We start from the raw sequence: 22201 nt of genomic DNA on the forward strand, positions 1-22201 counted from the left end.
TGGACGTTAGGGAAATTTGGATGTGGGAGATTAAGTGTAGCTTATGTTTGACCAAGAAGGGCGTGTGGTTGTTGAATAATTCCTTTTCTCTGCATACATTTTTATTATCTTTGTCCCAGAGCTGATATTGACAAACTACCGGGCTCACTTAGTCCTATGTACTGTGTAGAGCTTCCCCTGGTCACAGGATAGCATGAGATAGGAGCAAGCCAAGGTATTTTTGACAAAATAATTTTTACAGTTGAAAATTGATGTATCCTTGATCTTGTGGTGCTGGTAAATTAATGCAACTATATTTTGTCCTGAGTATTGTGTTTTGTTGATGACCCAATGTGCTATATTAAGGCATTGCTATTTTTCACAATCGCTATTTAGTACCAAAGTAAAGTTTGCTATTTGATGCCAAATGTCATGGCGTTTGAATTAACAATAGCACTGTTTTCTAGGTTGTGACCTTTCATATGCATTGCTATTTTTGTTTGTGAAATTTTCATGTTGATGCATCTGTAAATAATGCTGAGCTCATAGCAATTAGTTAGAACTAGCAATCACCTTGTATATATTTCCCCATGATCAGAGTAGGACTTAAGGGTGCCTAAAATCAGAAAAGCTAGAGGTGTATCTGTCCCCTAAAAACTGTCCAACTTATCATGGAGTCACTACTAGAACACATAAAAACCAGGTTACCCACACAGGTTAAAAAAGTTAACAAGTTTTGCTATGAATGGCACACACACTAAGGCACACGTATTTCCCTGGCCAAAGGAGGGAACCTTTGACATTAACATAATCGAACACATAAGGACACACATACGGACCAAACACAGAGGGCAAAAGAAGAACAGGAGAGAAGAAGTATTAGAACTATGGGCCACCTTCGAAGAGGCCCAACCGATAATCCTATCGTACAGTCAGCAAGCAAGGAGTCTGCTCCTTCCCCGCCATATGCAGGAATGGAGGTGCTCTCCCCGATGCCTGCTATCTCTGCATTAGGTTTTACCAATCCACCAGTTGAGTGAGCCGGAGGGTCCCCTCCTGAACAACGGACTGTTAGGCGTAGGCATGTCAGCCGAACAAGCCAGCAGGACCAGGCAATCCCAGCACCACCCCAGTCCAGCGCTGGAGTTCCCTGAAGTTCGACCACCTGTCTGTACCGTTCAGCCCATCGAACCCATGCGGCATGAGAACAAGCACTCCCACTGGTTCCAGTAAACACACTAGAGTGACAGCGACACTCATCGAGGTTCTGGACAGTGACACAACTAGCAGGAGTTAGGAAAGGTGTCCCAGTCCTTTCGGATCCAATGGTGAGTGGGGAACCAATGGGTTTGCTCAGGTAGCTGAAGAAACAACAGCAAGCAATTTTGATGGCACATTTTGTCCAAGGAAAACAGCGCATAGTTTAGAAAGAAGGAGGCAACCTAGGTGGGATTTAGACAAAAGGTGCAAACTAAGGAGTGAGAGCGAGAGAGAGCTTGCATCCCGGAAGCACAGTGAGAAAGTAGAGCTGTGTACCCTCCACCTGAGGAGAGCAGGGGTAGGCACAAAGCACCACTCGGGGAAGAGTCTGAGACAGAACTCGAGGAGAGGCTTTTGACTGAGAACCGAGCCTCACCAGATCATCAAAGTAGTAGAAGAGCTGACCTGGAAATAAGAGAACAAGGTAGCCTGCTGTTAACTCAACTCAGATGCAGAAGAACCAAGATGGCACCTTTGTATGAACATGAGGGGAGCAGCTACAAAGAAGTCTGCTGCCCCTCCCGAAAGTGCAGGACAGGAAAAATGACCCCAAGACAGACAGTGGCCCAAGAGGAAGGTGGGATCTTTGTGCGCCATTTTGTCACCTGATAGCTTGCTGGACCGAGGGAAGAGTCCAGTACAATAAACCCTAGCCGGAGGACGGATCCTTTGAACCAGATGACAGGGCCATTGGAGAAGACTGCATCCAGCATGGAGGGGGAGATCCCAAGTGGAACTTCCCGTACATGTAGGATTTTCTGCGAAAATGGGAATGCTATGGTAAGGAGAAACTGGTGGAGCTTACTAAAGCCAAAATATACTAACTACTGCAGAGGGGCACATCAGGGAACATCCATGACCCATGTGCTTAGATGGATAAGGAAGTAGTAAAGACCAAATTGCCACCATTGTTGGATTGGGCAGGGAAATGGATCTCATGTTTTGAGAAGAACATTGTGACAATAAACCTAGCAATAGGTGATGTCAAAAGTCTGCTAACTAGTCTTGTCAGAGAGCAGACTAACATGGTGGTTGCCCAACCCTGCATCCTAGCAATTATGTTGACAAACACTGAGCACAATGGTGCCACATTCAATTCATAGAGGTACAAAATATGGACAGCCCTGTGGGAGATGTTCCCTGACTGACCAGATGTAGGAGGGTTACTAGACCATAACCACTTTTCTGGATAGGATGAGGGAGTGATGGGGACAAGAGACAGGACAGCTACGTACCAATAAGGGCTCCCAGGTAAAATTCCTTTACAATATCCACAGAAGGTTGCTGCCCATCGAATTACAAAGTGGATTGGACAGTGTAGCAGGGCAAGACACCAAACCCTAGCAGGGGATACAAGCTCACATATTACCCTACTACCAAAAGAAACAAGAAAAGGACAGGGAAAGACAGGAGCAATCCTAGAGAAACATATCTAAGTTGTTGTAACACAAATTGAAAAAGACCACCCCCAAGGGGGCCTTGTTGGCCATGAGCATGCAGATGGCATCAGTTCTGAAGTGAGCTCCACAGCAAAACCACAGAGAGTTTCAATGTAGCTACAATAGAAGAAACCAGAGAGGTTGATGGCAGCCAGACCTTAGAGAATGTTACTATTGGCACAGTATGGGCCACATGGCTGATAGATGCCAGCTAAAGGCATATCACAGAGGTTGATGAGTTGGGGCCGGTCCCCACAAAACCTCCACCCACAAAACCAAGCCCAGGGAAACCTGAATGCACTTTTTATTCAGCCTCAGGAAAGTTACTTGGCAAGATCAACAACAGACAGGGAACCCAGCCCCATTAGGACCAGGGCCACAACCTTGACAGGGAGGGGTAACTGTTTGGGGAAGTAATGCCTTCACATAAACGCAGAACCCTAATGTGCAGTGAGTTAAAACACTCAATTTGAAGCATCCATTTCAGGCACACCTCAAAATGTGTTGTACCAAAGCTCAAAAGAAGGACCAACGAGACAACATTGGGAATTGAAATATTTACTTGTATTCAAGAAGTGCAGGTCTGCTGTGCGTGTTTTGTTGATGCAGTATCCTCACTAGAGTCTGCTATTCTGGGTGCTTGCTGGAGCCTATGCCCCACTCTGCTGCTGATCCCCCAGGGCAGGGTTGGCTGGCCACACCTCAGGGGTAGGGCAGTCTGACAAGGGGGGTAGGGCACTCCACAACTAGTGCTTAAATGTAGGCATCTGGGTGTCCATACCCAGAAGTCAATTGAGACAGGTTCTGATTACCAGGTCAGAAAGTCCCATTCTCTGCACCCAGCCCAGGACCAAATTTATTTCATAGCATGTGATCCTAACAGTGTCCCCCAAAAGATAGCATCCTCCAGCCAAATGGAGGCCTTCTTTTAAGTTCCAAAATGAAGCTGTCCTCCAGTGTCGGGAGCCAGTTTTCTGTATGTAAGGAACAGTGAAGATCCCTTAACCTCCACAGAACATAAAACAAATCTGACAGATTGCGAAGCACCCCATGGCACCGAGTAAGTAGAGGGTATTTGCTAGATCAACCAGCCTTTCCCGTCCATTATCATCATTTGGGAAAAATTTTATGAGTTCTTGGTGTTGCACCAGACTCTCTATGCTGCATTATTTTGCCTCCTCCTTTTCCTCAAAGTTTTCCAAGTAACCTAAGTCTGCTCCCTTTGTCATGCCTCTCCAAAAGAATGAAAGAGGCATGTCACCAGATAGAAGTCCCTGGACACAGCTGGGAACCCCAAGGCCCATAACATCCTGGGAAGGATGTGGCATGAGAGAGAGGGATGGCAGGAAAAGGGAATCCGAAAAGATCTATTACAGCTCTGACCGAGAACAGAATGTAGAAATACGCCTCACTCCTGTATCAGTCCTAGCAAACAGCCAACACACTAGGCCTTAAACACATTGCCTGAAGGAAGCAATAATCCCAGTCTCATACACCACAATATACGAGGCAAATGGGGCTGAGAAACAACTCCCAGACTTCCTCGGGTTCATGACAATTCAGAAAGCAGATCATGTGAAGATCTAGGAAAGCACCCAAAGACCAATAAACAGAAGCCCAAAGCTAGCCCAAAACATGTCTCTAGAAAAAGGGCATTGTAAAACACCTGGAGCTGCTAGGGAGGGTCACATTACAAGCCACATGCCAGCAGTAGAGGGGTATACATGTGAACTCAGGGCACGTTGCGATCACCAAACAATTTTCAGTTGTGATATGCCTTCTCTTTATACATTGCCCCACATACGTGTAGGTCAAAATATACCATGCGCATTGATGGCACCCCATGCACACACCAGGAGCAATAGTACACTAGAGGGCTGGTGATTCCCACATACTGCTATAACTGAAATCACCCACATGATCCTGAGTTCAACACATAAAAAACACTTTGCCTCCATTCACCCAGTCAGTCATGGAGAGGGGGAAAGCCAAACAACTCATAAAAATCAATGAGTCCATGAACAATAACACACTTTTTCAAATTTGATACCCCGGGAACGGCCACCTCCCTGTTCCTCACTAAAATTGCACGAGTGAAGTGTGGAAGAAACATCCCACCAAAGAAAGCACAGGAACTCCTAAGGAATGGTTTGCGATGATACATGCAAGGATGTAATGTTTTCTTAAATAACAAACCAAACCTAGCTCTTGATCCAACCGTTCTGCATTCAAGCCTCCAAGTGCACCACCTTTACAGTGGACAATCACTTTTTCTGCAACCACATCAATAATCTCAACAGGATCAAGAACTGCAAACTGCATGGTGAACTTTTTTGTCTTGAAATGTCAAAACTGAGAAACCCCCTTCATCAGAGGACTACAGGCATCTCCCCTGAATTAATCCTAAGACCTACAATGCTCAGTAAGATTGGTATTGTTGCACATTTGTATACCTTCTGTCTACTATGGGCGCTGCTGTATCCATTCATTGCCAAAGAACTGCCTTGTCAAATGGAGTCCACCCAGAAATTGTCACAGCGCTTGGGTAGGAACCTCTCCCATGTCACTTATAATTGCACCAAACCCAACATCAGTATCCACACACGCTGCACAGCACCCTCTTACACAGCACATGGTATCAGCACATGACCGCCGTGGGTTCCAAGACATCTACCAGGTCATGTTAAGTCTGTTCACTGATACTGCATGCAGTAGGCACAGAGTTCTAAACGTGTCCCAAGATGTAGCCCCTGAGAAAGCAAAATGCCTTCTCTACATATATAGCTATGTAGGATTAGGGCCCAGGTACAACCCACAGAGTAAAACCCATAGAGTAGTAGTGAATCTGAACAGATACAAGACCTATCCCACAGCACTGTAGCTTTTCACCAAGCGGAGGAATATTCAAACTGAGCTAGACAGGATGCGCAGGAGGGGCACCATAGGGGAGGATTCTGTTTTGCCCCAAAACTATCCAGAAAAGAGATTTTTAGAGGTAGCAAAACCACCAAACCAATGCACAAACATTTCCGCTCCCGCTTCCATTTGTGGTGCCAGAGTGGCCCTTAGCATATCTGGGGCAGTCTTTATTAATAGCAAATGAACCCAAGACATGAAGTTTCAGTGTAGGGTTATCCACCTCGATGATACAAAGGGAAATAAGTCTCGTAGCAGAGGGTTGAATAGCATCATAAATACCCCATGTCAGGAAATCTGGGATACTGAGGTGGATAGTTATACGTAGTTAGAAGGGAAGGGGCAACCGTTAATAGTACAGAACCTTATACTGTGTTCCTAGTCTTTCAGAGATAAAGGAACAATCCACTGAAAACAAATAAAAACTGTGGCATAGACCTGCACATTCCTGACATGCAATGTGGTACCTCCATACTTATAGATACTTACTGGCAATGCAGCGAGTTTGTCTAATCCCAGTTCGTCCCAGGTTGTGTGACATCTGCTCCTTCATCACCATACACACACAACCCTGTTTATTCCTGGGGAAGATCTGTCAGAGTTGTACCAGCACCTGCTGAGGACGCTGATTATTTTGGCTTGGCTCAGTAAAAGGATATTCCAGAAGAATTCAGGCTTTTCACTGATGCACAAATATCAACTGGAAGGCCCAGACACTTCTTCACCATGCAGAAGAAAGTGAACGCCCCCTGTTAACAAATAACCAGGTGGGAAATGCTCAAGATGATGAACAGCACTGAACAGAACTGTGGTTGGCTTTAATTTGATCAAGGAAGAACTGATAGCCATCCACCTCGTGATGATGCAATATTGATATGTGTTGGACTTAATGACTGCAATTGATAGAGGGATGTGTGCCAAGACTGGTGAGTCCTGCTGCAAGTTTATACTAGGCAATGACATGGACAACTGGACCCTGACTCTTGCCAACCAAGCATTGCAATGTTTACAAAGAGACATGCGTAAGGAGGGAGGTGCCTCTGACCAGGAGTGGTTCTTGAACTGGTTATGCTGGCTTCCCCGGTGGCTGAGTGGTCTGTGCATTTCACTGTTGCCCGTTTTTATATTCTTATTATTTTGTGTGGTTTCCTGCAAGTGGACATTTTCTGCTGTAAAAACCTAGTCCTCATATTGGGTACAATACAAGTAACTAGGGAAGTAGTAAAAGTCAAAACTGTAGAACAACAAGCCCCCAATAAAGTGACTGTCATGAAGTATGGGCTAGATAGTGTAGATGAAAATTGAACTGGGAGATATTTATATTGAAAAAGTCAATATGTTCATATGTAAAAACAAAATCACATCACTATTATTGAATTCACCCATCATGAACTCTCCATCAACCCCGACTCAGAAATATGTGGTTAGTCAGGCTTTGAGACCTATGCCTGAGGTTACTGTTTTACAGGTCACAGGTGGGGTGGCATGTAGCTGGTAGACAAATGTGTGAAGTGGAAACTCAGATCAATCCTACAGATAGGCGCAGCGATACCACAATGACCCTAGGCGTTTTGCACCAATAAAGCACACATGGCCGGAGGGGTGAGTGCGTTCCCAAAACTCCATAAAGCAGAGGTCTTTAAGCCCTAAGCAAGATGTTTTGAATTCGAGCCCCCTGCAAAAACTTTATCACAAGGATTGGTGGAATGGGAGAGACAGGGTTGAGCTTAGGCTTACAAGATTTGAATGACACTTTTTTTGCCACTCATAGGCCATACTAAATGTGAGACTTATAAAACAACACATACATCAAACAAAACTAGTAATTGACCAAACATATTACTGCTCCCCATAATTAGGGTGTTGTCAGCTTCTCACACTTCTGGCCCCCAATGCATCTGCACCTGCCGCATTAATGATAATTGAGGGCCTGAGAAACAAGCTCTCTGTTACTTTTAAAGAAAAAAGAGTTCTCACATGTTGTCCCCCTGTTTTCTGCAAAGGCGCCTTAATGCTACTTAGGAAAATAAACCTGTATGCCCCCTTTTTAAAGTGATACATTCAAAGTTGTGAAGCAGTCTGCACCTCAGACCCCCGCGCCCCAGTGCTGCTGCACCTGCTTCACTAATGACACTACCACCTTGCAAACTGAGCAGTTTCCTTGCCATTTGGATTGCGCTGGTTTGCGTAAAAAAATGTACCACTGGCTTACCCCACTCCTACGCGCCATGCGATTTAAGGAATGACGTTAGCCGGCGCTGCGGACTGGTCTGAGTAAAAAAAATGACTCAAACCAGGCAGTGCCGGCGTAGGGGAAAATGGGGGTTGTGCGTCAAAAAATGGTGCAAGTCAGGTTTGAGGCAAAAATCATGCCTCAAACCGGATTTGTGCCATTTTTTGATGCACAACCCCCATTGAAAAGGATGGCAGGGGGTTTCCCTGGGGGTAGGGGAGGGCACCTCTGGGCTCCTTCCATGGTCAGAGACCATGGAAGTGAGCCCACAGGTCCCTTAACGCCTGCCCTGGCCCAGGCGTTAAAAAACGGCGCATATCACGCTGTGCACCGTTTTTTAAGGCCCACCCCCTCGTGTGTGTCAAAATGACGCTGGAGTATAAATAAGGCGCACAGGCCTTTAATTCATTTTTTGGACGAGAACGCCTACCTTGCATGTCATTACCGCAAGGCAGTTTCCCGCATTTAACAAATGATGCATACGGAGGAATTTTTACGTCCGTGGGCTCGGGCGTCAAAGTTTAAATATGGTGCATGGCGCAAACAGAGTACAAATATGCCCCAGAGTCGCCACCCTGCCACATCCGACTCCAAGCCATATATTTGAGGCTAAGCTAAGGTGTCTCCTCTACTTCATTTTTCCTTCCGTTCAGCCACTGCTCAGAGGCTCAAAGCAACACTGGCATAGGAAATGTGCATTGGGCCTTAATGCAAGCAAAGGAGGGTAGTAAAACCTCCATGATTGGGGTTTACTTAACTCTTCATTTCACAGGGCCCCGGTGCCACTATAACTGCAGCATCAATTATACTTGCTATGCCATTGTGGTAAAAAAAAACAGCAAGGATGACCTGGGCTCTAATGCTAGCTAGGGCAAAAACCCTCCCACACTCTGCTTTTTCGTAGTAAAACAGACATAATTGGGGTACTGTGGTCCCTTACACCTTTGACCCGAGTACCTGATGCACTGATAGTGATGGTCCTTTAAAATAAAATACTATATATGGCCCCCTTCCTAGGGGGCTTCTCTTTGAGGATGATGTCACTGTTGAATTGCAAATGTAAAAATGACCCCCTCCCACATAGTGCCCTCCGTTTCTGGGCCATTTCTCTGACACTATCCATTGATCATGTTCCTTTCCCGTTTCTCCTCTGTCATAACTCATAGGCCCCAGAGGGCCAGAGTATTAGGGGTCTGCATCTGAATACAATCCTGTTTGCCACTTCCCTGCCACCTGATGGACTCACTTTGTACAAAAACAGCTGTCCCTGAACAGAAATGATGCCCTTGAGCTGCCATTCCCTGTAAGTGAAAGGGTGTTGGGGTACAAAGAACTAAAGATGAGAAAGCCCTTTAATTGATGGAGTCCTTTAAAGTTTCATTGTTACAAAGATGTATTCTTTTTAAGAGGTAATATAAGAGTATTATCAGCTGAGTTCTGGAGTAATTGAGACACATTAAAATGTTAGCACTAATTACTCTCTGATTATTTATTGTTAAAGTATACATTTTGTAAGAACATTTTTATCTCTAACACTACTTCAGGATGTGGTGTTATGGCTAGAGCTGTGACTTTGGAGCTGGGAAACCAGGTTTGAGTCCTGGAATTTGCTCAAAATGCATTTATTCTGGACAAATCACTTAATCTCAGAGCGCCCAAATAATTATTGTGCTATTGTGTAATGTAACTTGTGCTCATGTAAAGAACTCCAATATCTTTGAGTTGAGTCTTCGCTATACAAAACTGCAGAAACATAAAAGAATAAAAATGCAGCAGCCTAGCTTATACTTTGTGTAATACTATTCTAAAATAATGACTTACATATTCACATTGCTTGCTGTCACAGGTTGGGACTTCATAGTTCAATAAATGCATGTCACTATTCAACACTGCACCAACTAGGATTCACTTCTTTGTCATTCTGATCTCACACCCACAGACATTTGAGTTGTCCCATTAATCAACTGAAGTTTTCACAATTCCCAAATTCCGATTGATTTGGGTCTTTTTTTGGTAGTTTTATGTATCGCAAATGTCACTTGAAGGTATGCAGTGCATTACAAGAGCACCAGTTATATTACACAAATCCACATTAATTTTTTAGGCACAGGGAAATTAAGTGATTTGTAAAAATCCTAGGATGTATAACTTGCATTATCTTTCACTAAGTGGTTGTTAATGTTTATGCAGTTATGTGAAGGCAAAAATAACAACATACTTACCAAACGTTTTGTTCTTTTTAGCCACCCCTTTGACTCGCTACCACACTCAATGAACACTGCCTCTGTTCTCTCTCCTGATCACAGTTCAAATACTTTTTATGGTCTTGAAGGCCTGTATTTAAACATAGACAGCCTAGAAATGTGCCAAATGAAGGACACACTTCCAGGCAATCTTCATTTTCTTTTCTTAACTGGGACATTTGCGCCCCCCTGGGAATGCAGCCACGGACCCACAGGGGGGCGTGCCTCACAATTTAAAGAACTCTGCCATAAAGTCAGATGCCACATGAAGTTTGAAACACTCAGCCAATCATAGCACGACACACGCAATAACATGCAGCGATCCTGTGCCCCTCATACCAGACATCTGGACACTTTACACACTGGCACTCATTGACACTGGCCCTCATTGTGTCCACGCAAGGTTGAGGCTGACCTGCATTTGTTATCAGGGATCCTATTCATGACTCCAAGATAATGGCCTACATTTTTTACCTAAAAAGGAAAATTGTTTTATGATGCCTAAAGGAAATGTATAAAACACTGCTCAGATCGATTGTACTTTGAGTCAATCCTCAGACCCCATTTCGTTAACTGTTCTCCTGACCGTTGTGTTAAATTAAACCTACTATTCCTATTTTGCCAAAAATCTTTTGTCTTCTGTTTTATTCAAGGTAAATTCACATTTGAGAAACATTTGTTTATTGGTAACTACCTCCCACCTAAACCTTTCACTTGTTAGTGGTTCATAATGCCCCAATTTGATTCCCTTCTTTTTCAACCTCCATATGCAAGCTTTCATTGAAATACTATAAAACCATTATATCAAATTTCCTCAGTATGGCGACAACATGCAGATTTACTTGAAGATGCCCTCCCCTCATAATCTTTGCACCTTAGTAAGTTAATAACCAACAGTGAATGAGTGACATGAAATTGAAATTGAAGCAGAATGCTCGGAAGACTGAATTTCTAGTTCTGTCCTCTAAGTCCAGTAATGAATTACCAGCAGCCTGGTAGGACAGGTTTAAAAAAAATAAGAAATTTGTCGCAGAGCCATCACCTTAGCCAAGGTAATAGGCATCAACCTGGATTGCAATTTTAGCTTTGATTTTTACATCAAACCTGCAACGAATTTCTAATGAGCTAATTTCAATGTATGCATTTTCTTCCCTGGTCTGATATAAAACATCGTATTCAAGCTCTGGTTATGTCAAGAGTCCAGGGACTTCCCCAAATACTGCATTGCATCATTTAGAGCTGAAAATGCCGAACAGGCTACCCATGGAAGCACAAAGCATGTTCAAGACTTCCTGCTTTACCTTCAAGGCCCCTTACTCAGCATCCTAAAACTTCCTAGACTCTGAACAGTCCCTTTGCTGTAGCACCAAAGAAACAAGGGGAAAAGCTTCTAGCTTAGGGTGGACATGCGAGGCTCATGTGGTGGCTTGCCTGTGGGCAAGCACAATAAGTGGCAGTTGGGATAATCCTGGAAGGGCATTGAGAGCGGCAGCGTTTGCATAGCTCTCCCCAAGGACTTTTCTTGCAAAACATTAAAGGTGTTATTGCTTCTTACTGGTCTCTGTGGATCTCCTCATTTCAATAATTTAGTGATGAGAATAGGATTCTCACAGGTTTCTAAATCTTATTAATCAATGTTTAAAATAAGATCTTCAACACGATGATGTAGCTTGTTCTCTTCAGAAGATTCAGTAATTTAATTTACTTGAAACTTCTTCTTTATGCATACCTTAGCAAAATGTCCAGCCGCACCACACTCATTGCACAACTTCTTAAGAGCTGGACAAATTTTGAAATTTACTACATGTTGAGGAGAACCACATTAATGCTTTCCGTGCCGCCGTAATGAGCTCAAACTAGATATGAGACAAGACCGAGACCTATTTAGCAGATCAAGTCAACGGGCAGAAGCATCTCTCATCCAGACCCGCGAGCAGAGAGACCAACCCCGTTGACGGAAAGGGGACAAATGAATGATTGTACCATCCGGTGGCACCGAAAGCATTGATGGTGGTTATCCACCATGACTCTGAGATGACTGATTCATGTAGCGCCTTGTTGGTGCTTCCTACTGTATTCCTTTGTCTTGATGAGGACTGGTTGGTGATTGATTTAACATCAGTGTCGAAACGTCAACAATAATTTAATGTGGACTGTAGATAAACACTTAGATGTTGATTTATGATATGCAAACAATGTATGCTGCATTACTTGAACAATGACATTATTTGACAGACACGTTTCTACATGTATATATGTGTGAATAGCACTGATGCACTTTTCACTTTTGCACTGTGCCGTCACCTTGTAGGAGACACTCATTTTAAGTATTTAATGTTCACCTTGAACATTATCTGTCTAGGTTGTTCTTGATATTAAAATTGATGACATGGTGAGAATTAAGTTTCCCAGTTTTATCAAAAAAAGGATTTCAGTGATCCTAAAAGAATTGTTACTCTTTCAGAGAGTGCAGTTTGTGTACGGAAAATGGTGGAAGAAGTTCTTTCTAGCAGCTGTTAATTCAAATGTCTGTTTTGAATTAAGGCTGAGAACCTTGGATAAGACAAGACAAAACACTACTGATTCTTCTAAGCCGTTTAACAACACATAACATGGCGTTTCTGTTCTAATTCCAATTATTTTCCATCAGGAGTCACGGGTTCATGACAGAAACAGTAAGTCTCAAACCACTTACGGAGCAAGGGATTGCCCCGAATTCACCTTACTGGATGAAAGATTATGTATAATGTTTGTAACAATTTGTTTATATTATTGTAATTTTCCATTTCAATGTTTTGAATGAAATATTTCCTATTACGGTTGAGGGTTAAGCATACATTTTGATAGATTTTATTTTTCACTGTTCTGTGAAAATGGAAGCGAGCGTGGACCCACTATACATTTTTCTCAGCGGCGCGGGGCTCGGAAGCTCATTGTATTGTTTTTGGTACAGTGCAAGCACCGCTGGCCCTGGCGTCCTGTTATCTTACTTCATGTTATCTTCCCTTTTTTGTTAAATGCTGTCCGCTCTGACTGAGACACATATGCTGGTTGATTGCTGCTTGCCAGTTGTTACAATTATCATTACTCACCTGACTGTTCTGTTGTATCCTTCACCTTTCCGATTCGTCTTCTTTGCTCTCCTACTGCGTCTGGTCGTTTTTTTTACCAATTATATGTTAAATAAATATCTGCTCAGATAATATCTTGAAAAGTTAGTTGACACCCACTTGCTTAGGTTTAAAGAGTTATGCAAGAAGTAAAAAAATAAACGGCATCTTTGAGTTTCGACAACGCATGGATACCAGATTTGAAATTATGTGGAAACTCTTATATATATTGTTTTCAAACAGTCATTGATTGTTTCATGAACCGTCCTTATCTTACTTAATCACTCGATTACAGAGATATGCAGCAAACATAACTTTTTCTAGTAGTGTAGAAACCTGCTGTAACTGTGTATAATACAATGACAAAACAAAGTGAGATCGTATATAGTTTAATATAGCCTTAGAACCCGCCGTAGCGGGCTCTACCGGCTATTAAAGGCCCGCTCCCCGCGTTAAATGCCCGAGCCGAAGGCGAGGGCATTTAACAAGGGAGAGGGACTTTAATAGCCAATAGAGCCCGCTACGGCGGGTTCTAAGGCTATTAGAACATTCTGCTACTCAGGGCAGAATGTTCTATTAAAAAAAAAAATATCACGGAGCCCAAGGGGATTACATTCCCCTCGGGCTCCGTGAGGCTTTGTTCACAAATACTTCCGGTTTCTTTGTTTTTAACTGACACTGCTGATGGGTGATGTTAGACCTAGATATACCAGTATGGTCAGGAAAATAAAACTGCATTTGTACATATGAATGTATAGAACGAAAACATGTTAATTTCTCAAAAATGTACGTGTGCGCACACGCCCACAGACTTAAGGCAAACTTTTTTAATGAATCACACTTTATTTAATTCAAGTAAGACATGTTGATCGGTTTACTCAAAAATATGTGGTACCTGTTAAAATGTAAATTTATTAGGTTTAATTTGCAATCAGATGTTTTGGTCATCTTTAAAAAATAAAAACACAGAACTCACCAGTCCAATTTCTAAATTGTTCTTTACCTCCTTTCTGCTAATTAGCGCTTTTACACCCGCTATTCTCTCTGTATTAGGTTATTGAATTTCTTTTTGTTACCTGGCAAAACCTCTCACTCTTTTAGCTATTCTTTTTCTTCTTACTGCTTCTTTCTGTTCTTTCACTTTTTTCCATCACATTATGATTTTATCCTTTAACTCTCTGGCCTGCTTAAAAAAACACGATCAGCAGGTGAAAACCCATTTTGGACTTCATTTGCTGTACTATAACTTTTCGGAAGTCTACAGATTTTTTTGTTTAGCTTTTCTTCTTTCGTTTTTCTTTGAAATGCTCACTGAAAACCAAATATAGCACCCAGTGCTATCTTAGGTCCTGTCAGTACCGTATTGTCACAGAGAATCTTTTTTACCATTGTCCAATGGTTGAATGGTTTTGCAACGTGTATCTAGGTGTACTATAGTACTGATTATAAGCATTATGGGGCAGATATATGAAAAGTGGCCCTGCCCCTAGCGCACGCAATTTTCTATCACCCCTTAGCGCCCCTCTAACTTAACGCCACCATATGTGTGCCGTATTTAAAAACGACCCATCATGGCGGCAGTTAGGGATCTAATGTCATAATTTTTATGATAGTTTGGCGCTTTGGAGGTTTAGGGTAAAAAAAATTGATGCTAATCCTGCAAAACTCAGAGGCCTATCAAAACCAATAGGAACCTCCTTTTTATGCCTGCTCTGAGCAGGTGTTAAAAATGCAGGAAAAAATGACAAAAAGAAATCTCTTAGATTTCTTTGCACCATTTTTTCAGCCCCCGCAATGCCAGAACGCCACCATGCATACATTTTGCCTGGAGCAGGCATAATGTGGCGCAAGGGGTTACAGAGTGGGGCAATACAAACATTGTGCCACTTTGTAAATATGAGGTGGCGTTTTTTGTCCTTCTAACTAGCGTATAAAATGACTCTAATGTGTCGTTAGATGGCGCTAGGCCCTCTTAAATCCGGGCCCATATTTTTACTTCCACACATTTGCCTATTGACCACACTGTGTAATATTTAAACATCTAAAATGGGCTTGACACATGTTCAAATAAAAGTGTAAAGTGATGTACTGTGTGATTTTATATATATAGAATTCTAAGCAAAATACCCATAATTTTGTTCATAGAGGTTAAATTAAATTGTTTTATACAGTAAAGGGTCAGCATAACAATGTGATTATGCTAATCAATGCTAACTTTGAAAGATTTGAATGTTTCTATAACATTTATAAAAGAAGGGGAATTTACATGACAAAACAGCCATTCAGCCAGAGTCAAGGCACTCCTATTTTGCTGGACCCAGTCGTGATTTCACTATTTTTGTTCTCTTCCAAGGCACATCAGCATGTTTCTAATTTGGGTTATATTGTTGTTTTCGGACTGAAAAATGTAAGGGGATCCTTTTCTAGAGTCTTTTTCAATATCTTTATACCAATATCATCTGGTTGTGAAATATCTAATAATAGCTCGACAGAGCCATATTGATTCTGTTAATGAATAGCCATCTCATTATGGCCACAAGTCACTCATGATTAACTGTGAAGTCATTAGGATCCTCTGTGTGAAAACAGTCACGACATAAATCACTGAATGGCACATGCTCACAATAACCCGTGGCTGTTCTCGTCCATTTTAGATCCATGTTGAGTGAAGTTTGACAGAAAATGCTACAGCAACCTCATCGTTGGACGTGGTTTCTGGCAGGAATAGTTCTCGGGTCCATCTTCCCTGGCTGTCTTGGGCAGAATGATGACGGTAAGCTTGTTTAGAGTCATGTCTTGTCTCATACACTGAGGAATGTAAAGTGAGCGCATAAAATGAGAAGACCCTCCTGTCAAAGGAGCAAAGGTTGTGTGGTTTCGATTGGATAGATCCTGGTCTCTGAAACGTAAATGCATACAGAAGTAGTATCAAATCAGAGGCAAAATAAACACTTTATTGGGTGAGAAATTTTAGCTGTTGTGTAGGAAGTGAATATCACAAAAACTGTGCTTAATGTAGATAATAATGACATTGTTCTGCATACCAATGCATTTCATAGAATCATCTCATGTAGTAGTTCTCTTAGTTTATAATTTGCTGTTTGTATTGCATAAATGCTATGCATGTTATTCGACTGAGGAAAGACTACCTTGATCATAACTTAGGGGCCCATTTACGAGGCTCTAGAGGCACACTGTGCCACTGGAGCGTCATTTTTTTGGATGCTATGATGGAACAGTGTGCCAGCCTAAATTTAAAAGGCCACTCAAAGCCACCTTGTGTGGCTTTTCATGGCCTTGTAAGTATGGACCCCTGTCGCACTAGATGAAAGGGGCATCCATGGGTGTTGATTATGGTGTTTCCACACAACACCCATGGAACTGGGAGGAATCTGGTGTATTCTTAGATATGCAAATATCTTTATTTCTCCCTGTTGTTTCCTCTTTCTATGTGTGCTGAATTCTGCAGCACACATACAATGAGAAAAACACCTCTTCTTCTATCTCTTCCTGCAAAAAACAATTATTACCACAGTGCAGGCATTCTTGTACCATGGTGCAAGTGTGCCTGTGTTGGGGCTATGCAGCAATTTGTGCAACAGTGAAGGGGGTAGAGGAAAGAAATGCACTGTATTTTGTAGATACAATACATTTATGCTCTTTCCGGTGGCGCACCGTAGTACAGCAAGCACTTGCTGTGCCGTTGTGCACCCCACGGCCTTGTAAATGAGGCCCTTAATTTGTAGTTCTGACTTTGCTGGGCAAATCATAAAAACACTGTAAGGAAATAAAACATTTACATAGAAAAGGCAGTTTATACACATATGCACACACACACGCACACACTCATACACACACACACACACGATTACGCACAAACTTGACATGTAAAACTTTAACAGAATAGTCTTGCAAACAGAAGGCTAGCCAATTAATATAAATTTGAAGTGTAGGAAAAGTGGAGAGTACATTTTGTTTATCCATTTTTCTGTTCCCATAATGTGGATTAGAGCAAAATATAGCTAACCATTTTGTACCTGTGTGTTAATGGAGAAACTGGGTTTTCAGCAGTTTGCTGTTTGCATATGTTTCCTTATATTGCTTCTAATGGGTTAATTTTGTATGTGGTTAGAGAAAACAATGCAATATCAAGTGAAAAACTATTGGTCAGTTTTAAAACATTTTGAAAAATGTCTAGATAAAGGTTAGACAAAACATCTTGCTATGTTCCTCACTAGAAACATGCAAGGTTACAACCTGAGAGCTTTTTTATCTATTGAGCAGCCTGTGATGGATTACAGCACATGTCGAGGACCAACAGTAACTTGATATAGTACTTCTCTGTTGGCTGATGGAATATTTCATGTCAATAATTAGAAAATGTTTTACAGCCGCTCACTGTGTAGTCACTAACAAATTTGACTACGCTACCATGAGCAGGCACACTGTAGTGCAGAAAAAAGATGAGTCTTTCAAAAGATTCCTATGAAAAAAACATTCTAGTGTGTGTTTTACTTCAATAGACTTTGGCCCTCATTATGACCCTGGTCGGCGGTACTATGGTGGAAAGTACTGCCAACAGGCTGGCAGTACTTTCCACCATATTATGAAATTAGTGGTTTGGTTGAAGCCAAACTGCCAATGTACCACACCGACCGCCATGGCGGTAATGGCCGCCGGGCTGGAAAGATCGATCTCCAGCCCGGCGGCCGTCACTGTACCGCCTGCGAGATTATGACCCTGCCTACTGCCATGGTTTTCATGGCTTCCGTACTGCCACTAGAACCATAGTGGTAGGCACTATCAGTGACAGGGAATCCCTTCCCTGTCACTGATAGGGGTCTTCCCCACCTCCTCCCCAGATACCCCATCCCCTTTCCTCTCCAAACCCCCCTCCCTTCCCACACGCCCACACGCATACACACACTCATACCCACATACATCCACGCATGCATACATCCATTCACACACAAACATCCACACACACCTTTATATATACATGCAGACACGCATTTACACTACACAACATACATGCACTCACACATCCACACATGCACAAACATTCGATAAGGAACACACACCCACATACACACATGCTCAAACATTCACACACACACACACATATACAACAACCCCAACCCCTCTCCCCTTTCGGAGCACACACTTACTTGTGTTTAGGGGGTCTTCAGGAAGGATGCAGGATGGGGTGCTTCTACCAGCAGCAGCGTCCGCCAGCAGAACACCACCAGGCCGTATTATTGGTCATAATACAGCTGGCGGTGGTCTACTGGCGTGGCGCTGCTTCTGGCGGAAATCCGTCTGTGGTCATAATACAGCGGACGGCTGGTAGCCGTGGCGATGGTCTTATGACAGCCGTTGCTGCAGCAGAAGACGTTTTTTACTGCCAATGCTATAATGAGGGCCTTTGTTTCTAGTTCTGTTAGCCTGGAGGTTCCTAATACAGCCATTCTCAATACTTTCTTTTGTGGTGGTTGTTGGTAGATTGCATTGTTCTCAATAACTAAGACTAAGAAATGGGCAAACATTCTTTCCTATCCCCTGATACAAAAGTAAATTCTTTTGCAATCTACAAATATTTTGTAAGTGACCATTTTTATTGAATTTTCTGATTCTACATTATCGAAATATAGATAATATATTCATGGTTTTCAGCAAAATCGTTAACATAACTCAAATTCACGTCTTCTCCCAATTGACTAGTTGAGTGCAAAGAATGGTTTAAAGTTCTTGGCTGCCTTAACATTAAGCTGGTTGCTATTGTTAGCCCCCCTTCATTGGGCCATGGGGCAAGCAGGGACTACTGGAACACAACTATCCATGTTGAGGTTACTGGCTTCTGGTGTGCTGAATCTGTCTTACTCTGGCCCAGCAAAATGTGCCAAATATCTCCCCTTCAGCCCTTGACTGTCAGAGTTAACAAGGGACAGCAGTCACAGGCTTCTCAGGAAGGTAGTGTGGGCATGTTTGGGTTCAGGATTCAACAGGTCTGCAACTCTCCAACACAGGGCTTTACTTAAGTGCCAAAAATTACTTTTCACCTGAGAATGAACACTACATGCACACAGTAAGAAATGTACAGTTTGCTGTCCTGGGCACTGAAGTTGGGATGTGACTCTATGTGCTGTCTCTCTCAGATTCCTCCAGTTCTAGGGTTTAATCTGTTCTCTCCTGAGATTAGAGAAATTGCATGATTATGGCTCAGATGTAGATCAAAACATAAGGGACAGGAGTACTTCTAGGTCCAGCATTCAAGCTCCCTGAAAGTCTATATAGTTAATTGAGGTACTCCCTTCCTCTAGGGTCAAAAGGAAAGAAGAGACAAAAGGTTGGTGGGGAACTGAGAAAGCAGATCGGGGGATTTGATTGCTCAGAAGCAAGACCCCTCATACACCTTGGTGGGTTGCTGTGCTCCATCATTGGGCAGTTCCTTGTTGGGCCGGCACTGCAGTGCTCAATGAACCCCTCAAAGGGGCTCTTTGACAGGTGACGTTTTATTACAGGATGCTTATGTGAAGTGTGAGTATGAAAATACCTATTCAGGCAATTCTTCAGGATCAAAAAACAAATCTACTAGTTATTAGATAAGTGTGAGTGTAATAACAGAAAAAGGTACCCAATCACATGAAGCAATTCTCTCACAGTGTACAGTATACCTGACCTCTAGAATGGCAGAGACGGGTAGATCACAGTTATTTGAGTGCCCTGGACACATTTTATTCTGCAGTCAGTGTGGTCTCTGCCATCACTTATGGGGTTAGTAGCTTACCAAATTGGATTTGGTTCTTAGATATGCCCAGGTGTGCTATATACTGTCAGGGCATTGCTTAATGTGATTGAGTACCTTTTGTTATTATCACACTCACACTTCCACAGTCACCAGTAGATTAGGTTTTTGGTCCTGAAGAATTGCCTTGATTGATAGAGGCAACCTTTGGCAAGAAACATGTTGACCTCTATGTGCACTATTTTATGAGCTGCATTGTATCATTATCTCCACATTCTGCCACTCACTGCTTTTAATCATAACAAACAATTTGCTGGTACCTCTTAGGTATTTTTAATCCACATTACACCAAACTATACCCAGAGCACCTTCACTTACTCTTCACGTTGTCATCTTATTCCAAAAAGACTTCAAGCAGAAAAGCCCCATCATGGGCCGGTTGGGCATTGCAGAGTCGGTCCAACATGGAGCTGCCCGATGATGAAGCATGACTCTCACCAGGGTGTGGGGGGGGGGTCCTGCTTCTGAGCAATCAGATCCCCCAATCTGCTTTCTCAGATTTGATCACCCATTCTGTGTTAAGTTGTGTCTCTAAAGTTCAATTATTCATTTGTTCTTTATTTAACTTGCTCAGTTCTTGCCACTGTTGTTGGATCATTCTCTTCAGGCTGCCATCTGAGCTTGCCCATGAGTGCCTCCTTCTTCTTTCTTCTAGGGGAGAAAGCTTCAAACCAGCAGCTTTGTTGGAATCTCCTCATTGACTTCAGGCACCTTCCCACCCCTTGGTGATGGTTTACATGTCTGATGGCTGCAGGTGGCAGTCTAGCAGGCAACGATGGTGGTCCTTGCAGAAGACTTGATCACATACAGAACTGGTGGACAAGTACTCCAAGAAAAATGAAATCCTGCACAAGCAAATCCCCAACTGGTGGTCATTCATTGACTGCCAGTGTGGCCATGCACAATCCAATCCTCTGGGCAACAAAGCCACTGATGAACTTCTTGTGCTAAGTTCATGTTGTGCTTCTTCTCTGCACTATGGCTTAATAAAGGCCATGCTTCTTTTGGGAACTACAGCTTAATACAATATGCACTCTTCTGAATTCTGTGGCTTAGAATGGCCATGCTGGACATGAATCACAACGTCAACTGGGTTTTAGTGATTCTCAGATTGAGTGGGCACAGTTTCCGCCAATCGCTATGGCCAGCTAACACTGGGGAAAGCAGTTTACTCTCTGCATTCCTCTTCTTGAAGTCCCACTTCTTCAGCGTCATGCATTACCTTGATCCTCCTGGATCATCTGTCACTCTTCCTAGAAAGCAGTCTAGCTTCTAGGCACACAGGTATACAGCTTTTCCAACAAGGAGTACACTCTGGCAATGCCTCTTCACCTTTGGGAAGCTGTCTGTTGGGTAGACACTAGCTCTTGTTGCACAACAATGGTTTTGGTAGTCTGTGGACTAGTCTATTTCTTGGTCATAGAATGAATCTGGAAATACAAGTATGGTAGTGTGAACCCACGTTGTGCACTTCCAGCAGGTAGGTTGTTGATCCACTGTCTGCACTTTCAGAACTAGTTTGAAGTTGTTATGTTTTCAAACATCCTCTCCAAGTTGCTCTCTGTAGGAGGCTGGCATGGTTTGTAGTGGGTACCTTGGGTACTTACACCTTACACCAGGTCCAGTTATCCCTTATTAGTAAAATGTAGTAGTGTTCTAGCAGCTTAGGCTGATAGAGATAGCTATAGCCGAGCAGCTTCGGCTGAACTAGGAGACATGCAAAGCTCCTGCAATACCACTTATAGTCACACAGTACTTATACACAAGTAAAGACAATACTCAGTGTTACCAAAAATAAAGGTAGTTTATTTGGGTGAAACAGTACCAAAAATATCTTAGAGACAATACTCCTTCTGGAGCTAAGTATTATACACAATACCTACACTAGACACCAAAATAAGGCAATTAATTAGTCATAGGACAGTGCAAACAATAGGAAATGGTATAGATTGCAAAGGGAGAGAATAGGTCTAGGGGCAACACAAACCATATACTAAGAAAGTGGAATGTGAATCACGAATTCCCCCCTGACAAGTGTAGTGTGTGCAGAATTGCTGGGAGAGTAAGAATACAGTTAAGGTAAGTAAATTACCCCAGCCCAGAGCCCAGAAAAGCAGGAGTAAAGTACTGCAAGTTTCCTTAGGACACACTACAAGTCGTGATTAGAGTTATTGAAAGAACCAACCAAGTCTGCAAACAACAAATGGTGGATTCCT

At 42.7% G+C, this 22201-nt stretch overlaps 1 protein-coding gene across 1 annotated transcript in view; it reads left to right on the forward strand.

Moving 5' to 3' along the window:
- Positions 1-22201, forward strand: part of PCDH15 (protocadherin related 15) — a 2681631-nt gene that overhangs the window by 302777 nt on the left and 2356653 nt on the right. The window contains exon 2 of the mRNA XM_069240977.1: positions 15835-15953. Coding sequence (XP_069097078.1) covers positions 15863-15953 — 91 coding nt within the window. The 5' untranslated portion in view covers positions 15835-15862. The remainder of the gene's footprint in view (positions 1-15834; positions 15954-22201) is intronic.

The sequence above is a fragment of the Pleurodeles waltl genome, chromosome 6 (assembly GCF_031143425.1).
Source record: "Pleurodeles waltl isolate 20211129_DDA chromosome 6, aPleWal1.hap1.20221129, whole genome shotgun sequence".
Lineage (NCBI taxonomy): Eukaryota > Metazoa > Chordata > Amphibia > Caudata > Salamandridae > Pleurodeles > Pleurodeles waltl.